Source organism: Eurypyga helias, unplaced genomic scaffold (assembly GCF_000690775.1).
Source record: "Eurypyga helias isolate BGI_N326 unplaced genomic scaffold, ASM69077v1 scaffold8276, whole genome shotgun sequence".
NCBI classification, from domain to species: domain Eukaryota; kingdom Metazoa; phylum Chordata; class Aves; order Eurypygiformes; family Eurypygidae; genus Eurypyga; species Eurypyga helias.
Genome location: NW_010258564.1, coordinates 99,185 through 111,987, shown reverse-complemented (window position 1 = coordinate 111,987; position 12,803 = coordinate 99,185). Strand labels below are relative to the sequence as shown.

The 12,803-nt window shown below is 35.2% G+C and overlaps 1 protein-coding gene across 1 annotated transcript in view; it reads left to right on the top strand.

The window, feature by feature from the left end:
- The window catches only part of CNTN5 (contactin 5), a gene marked incomplete at both ends in the record, with an annotated part of 137,862 nt that overhangs the window by 28,745 nt on the left and 96,314 nt on the right, over window positions 1–12,803 (top strand). The window contains 2 exons of the mRNA XM_010154386.1: window positions 3,622–3,803; window positions 11,324–11,460. Coding sequence (XP_010152688.1) covers window positions 3,622–3,803; window positions 11,324–11,460 — 319 coding nt within the window. The remainder of the gene's footprint in view (window positions 1–3,621; window positions 3,804–11,323; window positions 11,461–12,803) is intronic.

Below are 12,803 nucleotides of genomic sequence, written 5' to 3'. Positions count from 1 at the left end.
CCACAATAATATCTATGACAGTCACCTCAGAATGAATAAGCTCAGATGAATAAGTAATTTAATGATGGTATTTCTGATATGAAGTTGGATTTTTCCTCAGTGATGCTAAAATTTACAAGCAGTTTTCAACAGATTATTTCCAAAAGTGGGGATAAATCTTATTTTTTAGCTGCAGAGAAACTTGGATAAAGTTACTCATAGGAGTTCAATGTGAATAGAGTTATAATAAGCAAGCAAGCTATATTCCCACAGATGTCTGCTGAGACCAAAATAAAAATGGATTATAATGATTATAAGATTTAACCATTATGCATATTACATTAACTTCATATTAATGTTAGAGATACTTCTGCTGTTGCTCTATATTTTAAAAGCTGGGGATCATTTGAAAAGATGAAAATATGTGCATATGCAAGTTAGCTTTTATGGTGGATTTTATGAGTTTTCTAGAACAGTCACACAATTTTATTCTTTCACATCCTCACTCAGATATATTTCATTTCATTCTTCCACAAGTCACAGAGGAGAAATAGGTATAGATATATTTTATTTCAGATGTAAAATTCATACCTCTCTTGTAAGTTATGCAAGGAAAATAAGCTTCATTAAACAGAACTACAAGTTGTCTGCGAATAGTGATTTGCAGTTTGGGAGTACTTTCCTTTGAAATCATTAAATCTACACAGCTAAAGTAACTTTATTCCCTTGAAAAACTCCACTTACTACCTCATACTAATGAAGAAAAAATTGAGTTTTTAAAAGTACATTTCTTAATGACCCAGAGAACAAGTTTCCTTTGTATTTGCCATGTTAACACATTTTATTTCTATAGCAGGCCTGAAAGCAAATTAAAAAAAACCCCACTAATTTAAAGGAAATTTTTTAAATACATGAATTTCAGAATAATCTCATAGAAGTCAAATGAGTCAACTTTCATGGTTTAGAATGTCTTCATTGTTTCTCAGAAATACACACTATGAAAAAAATCCACAGTTCTGTTCAGCAGAACCAGTTTCCTTTCGTGACAACAGACCAAAAACATTTTTGTCAACGATTTTGCTGGAAGTAGGGCTGAAGGGCAAATGAGCAGCAACAATGAGCAACAAGCATGGCCCCCTTATGGTGCCAAAGAAACTGCACCTGCACACCCATCTCATTCATAAAACAGCAGTTGCTGAGTAGTAGTGCACTGTACCAGAATAAAGTATTCCTACAGTAGATCTGTGTTGTCACTACTAATCATTAATGAAATACTTGCCTGGTCATGGAAGCTGTTTTGAAGCCAGAAATCGTAACATATTTATATTGCATATAGAAAGAGTACAAGAATATCAGTTTACACTTAAAGCTGCATGCAAAACAACAGGAGTGTTACAAGATCTCCAGAAAGTCTCTCAAGAAAGAGTATAAATTTGAATATGAAAGTGAATTGTGCAATTAAAAATAAAATCTGAGAGCTAGTAAATGGGGGAAAAGAAACTAGTATTGTTATTTGTACCACTTCCAGTATATACAAACAGCTATCAAATATAGCAAATTAAAATATGTACCTAAGGATGTTGAGGTAATATCCTAAGTGGCAGGGCTAAAGCCATTCAGTTTTATTAGTGCATCAGAGACAAAAATATCCTCTTTATTCTTTTTATTTTGAACTGAGTAAGTGATTGTGTTAGATAGGAATGGGAAGTTCTTAAAATCCTTCTAACTGAAAAGCATATAAAATAACTTCTAATAGGAAGCAAACTTTACCAATTAGACCCATACATGCTGCAATAACAGTCCTCAAACCACAGCTACAGGACACCAAAATCTGAAAGCAGTCAGATAAAAAAAATATTTAAGATTAATAATGAGCAACTATCAAGATTCTATGGTGACATAGTAGGACCGAAAAGAACTTACATGATACACACCTATTATATGATCCGCAATGATGCATAAAAAGAAAAAGTTATGCAGTATTGGAGTGCAGAAAAAAAGATGTGAGTCTCTTTTGTTCACTGAGGAAAACAAAAAGCTGAACTGATTTCCATACATGTATTTCCTCTGACCATTTTGCAACAATTGAGAAGTATTGTAGGGCCTATGCCTCAGAGATGCATGCACACACACACCCAAAATAAAGGATCTTCTGTCAGGTTAATTAATCAATGCAGCATACTGTTAAGGGAAAGAATGATTGAACCTTCCTGATACACTCAAATAAATAGTGGATATTATTCTGTATGTAGTTTTTTTGAGGGTAATTATGTTAATAAGCTCAATGAAATTCAGTGACTTTTGACATCCAGGAGATAAGATTAGAGAAACCTTCTGACCTTCAGTTACAAGTCTGGGATTTTTTGGAATCTCTGTAAAGTACTGGAATTTGGAGCATCTTGTCTAGAAATTGGAGTACAATTGTAGTAGCTCACAGACTGATTTTAACTGGCTGAAGAATAGCTAGAGCTTTATCGATCATTGGTTTCTATGTCTGTATTTGTTTTGTCTCAGACTGAACACCCTGAAATACTGAGAGAAAGATGATTTTCTAATGCAACCTCATATAGTTACAGCAAGTGGAAATTAGAAAATGATAGCAGAAATTAATGCTATGAAGTATTTTTCCCCATCAAAATTGCCACAAGATCCAACTGTGCTATGTCTAAACTAAGACCTGACAGCAATTCAAATAAATAATTAAAAAAAAAAAAAGGTATCAGCATGTAACAGTTACATTTCTTTTAAGATGTCCTCCAAGCTCCTTTCTTTTGGAATAAGTGAAGCAGTCTAGTTTTGAGCTCACAATCAAATATTTTATAACTACTGTTCTTTTTTTTTTATTTCCTTTTTTTTCTTTTCTTTCCCCTTAAGTATCTGTCATATTTAGACAAATATATGTCTAAAAAGCCCAATGGGTTCACAACGACTAATGTGTGTTTGGGCTAAAAAGAGATTTGAATGAGTGCAAACACTGTCTAATCTATGTCTTTCCTCAGTATGAATGTAAATGACACGATTTCCACATAGACCTGTGTGCAATAGCAAGCCAATTCTGCGAGCAGGCATGTAATGCTGTGAGTCAGAAGCAGTAGTGGCATTAATACATACTTCTTATACATCCGGTTTTGTAACTTAAAGGACATTGCAACAGATAAAGTCTCCAAACCTTTGGTCACCTTAATTTATGTAAGATAGAATGGTACTGAAATCCCCCACCTAGATGGATGGTATCACTTACTGATCTCTGAACTGCAGTTTCATTGCGAGAAAATTGGGATGTGTTGAAATTTGCTAAATTCATCTTGGTTTTGAAGTTATTATTTCCTTTTGCCTATCAAGTGGACGTGTTCAGGAGTAAAGCACAGAGTGCTGAAGAAGCTCTGGAGGGAGTATTTCAAGTGATTTACTTGATCCTAATAAAAACTTGTCCTCCCTTGTGGATGAGAGACACATTCCATGTAGCAAAGCATTTATTAAGGATTCCCTACAGAAAGTGAGGTATATCAAGCATTGTATGAAACTTAATTGTGGTTATATTTTATTGCTACTTAGATTATTAAGTATTTAAGCTACCAGATAACAGAATCTACACTCTCAATAGTGGAAAATTGCTAACAGTAATTTTACTAAATATTTCAGCCCTGTTCCAACAATCTCTTGGAGGAAAGTTAATGGTCATAATCCAAGTAAAGCCCGCCTGAGAAAATCACAAGCTGTGCTTGAAATACCTAACGTGCAGCTAGAGGATGCAGGAATGTACGAATGTAAAGCTGAAAACTCTCGTGGAAGAAATGTCTTCAGAGGACAACTACAAGTGTACAGTAAGTGTAACTGCACACAGTAACATCCAGCAATGCTTTGTCCACACTTAAGGCTTTAACTACGCAGAAGGATGCTAAGGTCCAGTAGAAATAAAATGTCTTTCTTCTGAAATAATACTCTTTTTGAATTAAGCTATACACTGTTATTCCTTAGTAATTCATTAAATTCTGAAATATAAAGTTGCCTTCCTCAAAGAACTGGATTAAATACAATTTCATGTTTGATGTTTATGGAGTTTGGTTATGTTTTTAAAGAGTATCTCTATAATTTTACATTTCTTTTCCTTAATCCTGATATGTTATATAACAATGACATACAACCTAGGCATGATGAATCTGTCAGAAAACAGTATTAGAAATACCTTTGGATTTTTATCACATTTTTATTAATTTTTTATTCTTGCTATTCCTGGATGTTGAGTTCTGTCAAATTCATTGTATAGCAGTCAGAGTTGGAGAAGTGTTTCTGTTTTTGTAGAAAATTCTCAAATCTAGATATGCACAATTTCTGAAGGTTCTTATTTTCAGAAAGGTCTGAATGTTTTGTCTCTAAGATTTATCTTTCTAAATGTTTTTTAAAGAGAGCATTAAAAAAATTGAATCATGCATCACATTGAAAAGAAAAAAACAGAACCTGAAATTAAAAATATTTCATTAAAAAAATTAATTTTATATAATATTCTTGCTGCATTCTAGAGGCTACAAAAGCCTATATAAGATGTGCTTTGAATACTTACAAGTCAAAGTACTCCTTATACTGAATGTATGCTTGAGTCCCACCTACTTTTTATCAATTAAATCTGCATCACTTGCTATCATTCCATGAATCCTACAACCTTAAACACTTATCAGGAAAAGTCTACTGCAGGAGCAACAAATCTTGTAGACTCCGTATTGTTTTTTGTCTTCAGCTATCACGGTCGGTGGAATTCCAGCTGTTGTAGTTTAGACAAATCCTCAGGCTCATAGATACCTTTAAGAAGGAGTCTCTCCTGCTAATCAATTTTATTTTTATTTTCTTGATTTCAGCCCATGGCTCACAGTGCTTTCTCCCCATTAGTTACTGTACACAGTTCTCTGTCTTTGTAACAGTTTCTTCAAATAAATGTAGACTGGCATCACATATTTAGTTTATTTTCCTCATATGTCAATATTTCCAGGTCCATTATCAATTTTCCTCTCTCCTCCAGCTTTCCAATGTCTTTATCTTAGGACCCTGTTTATAGTGAGTATCAGCATATCTCTGGATGATGCTGCTCTCCTTGCTTTTCATTCTCAATCATCTAGAGCCGAGGGCAGGTTTTTGTCTTCAATTTTTTTGATACATGCTGGAAAAAGTGTGTGATGACCAAGATGGTATTTTGCACCTTTCACTTAGGATATGCCATCATTCGTGTACTTGCAGCAAAGATTTAATAAGGCTGTTACTGAACACTGCAGCCAAAGACCAGGAACTACTTGATGCTTCCTACTATGCCAATACCCCAACGATATTTCTCCGATATTATTAATTCTTGCCGTCAATTACTTCCATGAACATATAGTGGCTCCTTCTAGGGACCTTGGCTCCAGAGGCATTTAGCAGCGTGCCTGGTCATTTTTGACATTTCTTAAAGTGTCTGAAATTTAAAAAAAAAAAAAAAATTCAATTTGAGTTATAAAGTGTACCCCAGCTTATACACTTACTAGGTGTTTTCTAGACTTGTGAAACTACTAGATACCAATGCACCTTATAAAGGTGTTACAATTATGTCTGCCTCCCTCTTTCAGAATTAAAGAAATATAAAAGTTGCCCTTCAAGAGAGAAGCTAAGATGTTGGAAAATGAAATTATTTCCTCATGAGCACCCTGTGGACCTGTGGCATAAAATCACTGTGAACATGATGTAGTGTTCTACACAACTCTGCCTCTGTCATTAGCGAGGACACATTTTTTGTTTCGAGCAGAAATAAAGATAGTACTCAAATCTACAAGTCCATAGAAAACAATTTCTGTATCAGTTTTCTTCTAATCTGTCCAGATAAAAATATGAATTTTTAGTTCTCCATCATTTTCAAAATTTTATGTTTCATAGTGAGAGTTTTATGGGTAGTGAACAACTTGTGCCAATCAGCATTTTTTGCAATAATATTAGAACAACCTCTTTAACATTATAGAAATGGTGTCCATGCCAGATTGTCACATTCCCCTGATTAGAAGATATGTGAGACTAGTATATTCTTAATTTTTTCTTGTCTATTATTACACTTCAGGCTACCTTACAGATAAGTCAAATTCAGATCTGAGTCAGTTTCACCCATCTGCATTAGCGAGGAGCAAGGTCAGAGCAGGTAACAGAGGGCTTCCAGGTGGAGGAGACCTCCAGCACAGCAGAACAAGAAGCACAAACAGTTCCTACCCCCCACCCCCCCCCCAGTGCCTTTTCTTGGCCTCAAGATGAAATACTCCCAGTGTGCCTCTCGCAACCTTCAGTGCTCCTTGAGACAGCATTAGTGCCTCACTGGCCTGCAAACCTTGACAACCCTTTCCAGGGGTGTAAAAGGGCTTGGATAAGATGATTTTTAGCACTGTGAAGATTAGCCAAATGTTACTTTACAAAATTCTCAGCTTCCTTTGCTGACAGCTGCTCCGGTAGAATTTGGAGGCATTATTTGAAACAGCATTTTCTGCTGCACTTCTTATTCATAACAACAGTCAACATAAATTATTTACCTTTAAGCTCATTGTCTTTTCACTGACATCTTATTCCTCCAGGAGACAATGGTTATTTTGGCTCAGGAATTCAGATGTAGGCCATCATTCCTTACCTGGGGTTTCTTGTAAAATTTCAGAACAGGCTGTAGGACCAGCTGTGTCATACTGTGGTCTCACAATTTGCATATCTCTGTAGGACCCACTCACTGTCTATTTGAATATTCTTCATTTTGACCGTTGTATCTGATCTGGGTCACCACAGAGTGTTTTGGAGAAAGCCCAGCATGCCCAGTCTGCGTGTCTCGTCACATTTAATCAAAACCTAGTGATTTTTCATTTCTTACCTAATGCTGCAGTTCAGATATACCATGACTGCTTAATGCAGCTGACACTTTGGATGCTGTTCAGAAAGCAGTATTTCAGATGCTGACCATTTCAGATTGTTGTAGTCGCAGCACATAGTTGAAATTCAGCTGTAGAAGTGACAAAGGCATTAAACCCACAATTTTGATAATGGAAGTCATCCTTATATGTGGTGCCACCTATTTTGAGGGGTGTGGTTTTTCTCCAGGTTATCTATTTATCTTGTAAGTGTCCATTAAATTTTATTCAAGGTCAAATGGATTAATAGAAGAGAGCACAAAAATTAAAATTTGGGTGGAGAAAACCTGGCTAGCGTTTTCCCAGTGGTAAGCATTGGTTTATGCAATTTCTACACACTAGTGCCAGTTCAGCAGAGAGGTGATGTGAAGCAGACTACAAAACCACTTTTTTGGGTATTTTTCTTTTGTCTGGATCAGTTCCCTCATCCTGCTCACAGCAATGCCCCATGAGCCGCACTGCTGCCATGGCACGAGGGAAGGTTTGCCACAACGCAGGAGTCGAACAAGCAGTTGAGGGCAGGAATATTCTGTAATGCAGTTTAACAGACCATCCTGAATTTAAAAAACTGTTGTAGTCTTTTCCTTATAAATATTTTATGGAAGAAAATCCACTGCTGCCACTATAGGTTCACCCCATGCACTAAACCTGTCTAAAGATGAAGAGATTTTTGTGGTCAGAATTGCACCTTCAGTTTAAATTTGCAGTCTTATCTTTCTCACTGTGATAGCTACCTATTCTTCTCCTACTATATAGTTCTGAATAGGCATCACGTCCAGAAAATTAAATGCTTTTACCCCAAAATCTTTACTCATTCACATTTTGGGACACTATCTGAAGTAATTTGTTTGTGCAAAGTTTTGTCCTTAATTTTCTTTCAGTCAAAAAGTTGCTTAATAATTTGAGAAAGTAGGCTGAGTTTTCTGCATCTAAATTTCATTTTGCACAGAGGATATTACTGGCTTGTAAGCTTGCAGATTTATTGCCAATTTGTGTTTGTAAAACATTTTGACATCCTTGAATAAACAGGTGCAGAAATGCAGCATAAAATAAATCAGGAATTGGATGGTGATTTTAAAATCTCAGGAGCACTGTATAAAGTTATAGCACAATATCCATAAAGACTACTAAATAATAAACCAAATTCTTTTATTCTTACATACACCCCAAAACTCTTCACTGGACAGATAAAAACCAGGCAGATAGCCATTTTTCCCCAAGATGAATGTTGCATTTATAAAAGCAAAAAAAGAAACTGTTACTTTTGAAATCTGTTCAAATGCTTCTTAGAATTTATGTTTTCTAATTAAAATTAAGTGCAAATATGGAATAAAGTTTTCTTTGCCCACATGTATATCAGGATGATGTTAACACATCTCTTTTATTAACAAAAGAGAAAAAATTCATTAAATCAGAGGTTGTAGATACAGTCAAAATTTTCAATTTTACAATTATTGACAGGGTTTAAGAACAAGTGTTATGATATTATGAAGAGTAACCCTTAATAATGAGCAGAGGGGGAATTGTGACAAAATGAGTACATACAGACAAGAAAGGAAGCCAAAAAAAAGATTAATTTCTCTCAATCATGCATTTAGCTCTCTTCCTGCTTCATCTACCTATTGCTTTACTACCTTGTTCTCAAAGGGATGGGAATCTGAGTCATTGCCTTGGCTGACAGCAAGTTCAATAGCTTGAAAATTATGAATCCAAAGGCCATTTAGGCTATGAGGAGAAAGTTTAGGGTAGTGTCATGGTTTAATACCAGCTAGCAATTAAGTACCACACAGCTGCTCGCTCACGTCCCCCCATCCTCCAGTGGAGGAGCAGAATTGAAGTAAAAGACCAGGAAGCTCATGGATTGAGATAAGAACTATTTCATAATTGAATATAAAGGAATATTATAGTGATACTAATAATATTATCAATACTACTAGAAACATGTAATGAAAATAAAACATTTGATACAATAGCTTACCACCCACTGACCGATACACAGCCATGTTCCAAATAGCAAGTGTCAGAGCCAGAGAGCCTGAGAGCTGGAGCCCGAGAGCGATTGCAGCGAAGTCTGAGTGAGTCCCACAACCACCAGGACGACCGGGAAAGCCAACGGAATCACCAGCTAACAACAGCTATATCCCCCTGGCCCAGCCCTGGTTTATATACTGAGCATGATGTTCTATGGAATGGAATACCCCTTTGGTCAGTTTGGGATAGCTGTCTGAACTGTGTTCCTGCTGCTTGTAGTAGGGAAGTTGGGCACACAGCTGCAGGATCAGAAGCACCAAATGCAGCCTCATACCAGCTACTGTGAAGAAATTAAGTCTGCCCCTACTAAAACCAGCACAGGTAGGAATAGCCCAACTAATGAAAAAAAGATTAATTCATCACACCACTGTGATTTGAAGGTTTGTGGTTACAGAGGAAGACCCATGGCAGGACTATGCTATCAAGACAGCCGCAGGCAGCGGGGAAAGGCAGTGGTATGCTGAGGAGATGACCACTGCAGTCAGGCTTGGGGAGACAGTTTTATTTCAGTTTAAGCAGATGCACACTCTAATTCTGAACACTCTGGTTTATGAAGGGATCAAATCCAACACAGAACAATGTGACTAGAAATGCTTTGGTTCATATAGTAGAACTTTCAGAAAAGCAATGTAATAAGAGGAATGAAATATAAATAGGAACAGTTTAGCACCTCTTTGAAACTGCATGAATTTATGGCACCATTAGCTAACTTGTATGAATTTTTAGTTATACATTTAACTGTCACATCTTTCAAGATTATGTTAGTGTACTCATTTTCAAAGGAAAAAAGTGCTACTCAGCATGCTTCCTTTCTGAATACCAAAATAATAATAATAATAAAAAAAAAAGCAACAGCATCAACTATACAGTGCAATTGAATTATATTTTTAGGACAATTAGTAGAAAACAATTGAGCAGGGACTCCTGCAAACTGCTTCTGAGGATTTCATTGACACTTTAGTATAGCTTAAGAATGAAGTAATTCAGCACTGCAGAGCACATATGGAGCATGTCATGCATTGCCTTGACTGTAATAAGCAGAATAAGAGTGCAGAGATTTTTGGTCTTGGATTTGGGAGAGAGGTTGGATCAATCTTATCTCGCTTTTCCTCTGCTAAAAAGGAAATGAGTGATTCTTCTTCTCATAATGTTTCCAGCTTCTGACAACTTTCTGGTCAGGGACTCTGAATCAGACTATTCTCTGCTTAGGAATGATAGACACCTCATTCACTTTCTTTATCATCCATGCATGAGATGTAAGCTAGAAGCAGTTAGTCACCTGTCATGCCTTTTCATATCTTCTCACCTCTTTGATTGGTGACCTGTCAAATGCCAGCTAGATTCAAAGATTTATTTTTAAACGCAGTTCCCCATGTTTAAGTACGTTATCAATAATCCGATGTTTGAAGCAGGGACTTTGTTATGACAGATCTGGACATCTGTCCATACCAAACATAAGAATTTTAAATTCCTTTAGAAATTAAGATCTTTTAGCTACTTATTCTCTACAATTAAAAAAAAAAGTAATATCATTAAATTAATTAATTTCATCTATCATCCTCTTTGCTATACAAGCTGGTGTTTAATAAGACATTTATTTCTGCATACTTCCTCACTAAGTCATACAAAATTTTCAAAAGTACAAGATCCTACATGTAGCTACCTCATCAACTGCTACATTAAAGATCTGCTTCTCTGCAAAAAATATTCCCTGCTTTTCAATGGGTAATTACATGAAACCAACAATTACATGAAACCAACAATTACATGAAACATATATACCTAACTGCTGTTATCTTAAAAAAAGACCGTTTAAACATAGACTTACTGTGTAATTTATGTTCCTGATGAATCCTGTAAATCTTGTAGATTTTGTGCTCAAAAACATAAAATATTAATTAAACTCAAGATACTTTAACAAAAATATGTGCAAATACCTTACCAAAAACCCAGTCATTCCTAACTGAATAAATCATGATTTCATAACAAACCGAGAAAACTACATGAAACAGTCTATGATGATTGATATCCTTAACAAATTTAAATATCTTAGGTCTTGAAAAATTACTAAATATTCTATTGTAACTACCTAGAAAATGCTCTTAAATTCAATAATAATTAATGCATTAATATATGCTATTGCAATTTAATACATTGGACTTTAATAAATCAGGCAGATTTCTATTCCTGGTCTTCATACCGTGCACTGCCTGATGCCATTACAGCATTACCTTCAATTTTATGGAATTTTGTTAATTTTACTTTCTCTTTTGGTTTCTTGTTTAAATGTGCTTCTTTTTGAGAGTAAGCTAAGATTTGTAAAGGCCATAATTTAAGCTCTTTAATTGATGAGGTCTTTGAATATGAGCAAAGTTTATACACATTGTACACAGCATGGTATTTTTGTCTTGTAGCCTACCCACATTGGGTCGAGAAGCTTAATGATAGTCAATTAGACAGTGGAGATCAGCTCCGATGGGAATGTAAAGCCACTGGAAAGCCAAGGCCCACATATCGTTGGCTGAAAAATGGAGTTCCTCTCTGGCCACAGGTACATTAGACAAGGAGTCACCAGTATGTTGCATGTTTCTTCTTTCATTCTAAGTCAGTTAAAGCTAGTAGTGAAAAGTACTTCAGAAATTACTACTTTCTATGTTAGCTTTTTTAAGTTTTAGTTCACAGACAGGTTTTCTATGCGTGTCCCCTCTGAACCATATCAAGCAATGTAAAATTTCATTCATCAGTAATTCTTTATAGTCCAGAAATATTTGGGAGATGAGACCTTCTGAGTTGTCTGCAACAGCATTTGCTATTGTACTATAATGTACATCTAAGCAATCTCCAGTACGCTTGCCTTTTTTTTGTTCCTTTTAGCTAGCAGTACTATGCCGTTGGTGTCTTTTTTTTCTTATTCTGTATAAAAAGATAGTAATGTCTCAGAGAAGTGTATCTGCTGAATCAAATTCTTTGAATCAATGTCCTCTTCCATTCTGTTCTTTACCATATTTTGTTTGTACATAATCATACTCTTCAAAACACTAGAAAACTAATGTAAGATGTACAATGACTATATTTTCATCAGTTTTCCACTCCATTAATTCTCTGCAAGTAACAGAACTCACTGTCAAGACCATTAAAATGCTCCATGTAAGACTCTTAGAATGTAAAGTCTTTAACTACAGTCACATATATGTTAGAGTTAGATCTAGATAAAATTCTCTTTTCCTTTTAAGAGCCCACACATGGAATGGCCTGCCTTTTATTTCCCTTTGTTCTGTTTCTCTCACTGAATCATCAACATGTACACCCACATCATGTGGGGTTTTGCCTAGTACGTTTCCATTTTTATAGTCTCAAATTATTTAGACTAAAGAAAAGTTTTTAAATTTATTTCATGCATTTTTCCAGATTAAAATAAAGCTGTTTAATTCTAGGAGAAAATATCTCCATTTGTAAATGAATTCACAGAATATAGTTATGAATATAGAAGATGTAATGTCATTCTTTTCAGTGAATGTCATTTCTATCTGAACATCAACCTATTATGCACACAACAAGAAAGGAAACATAAACACAGTTTACTTTTGAAGCTGTGAGGCATTGAAAATAAGGTTATATACCTTTACTTAATCTATTTATGCCTTTTTAGATGGAGCTATTAGTCCTGAAATTGAAGCAATTTAAATATCTGTACTTTTTGGTTTTCTGATTTTCCAAACCATTAGTTGCACCAGGCTCTGAAATTTTAAATTAAATTTCAGTTTAAACTGCATGGTTACGACAGAGAGAACTTTTTTCACAGTTGCCTCTGCATTACCAAACACACTATTCTTTATCAATTTTTAATTAAACCTAGAACAACTGTAATAATGAAACCTAGAGATTTTTTATAGC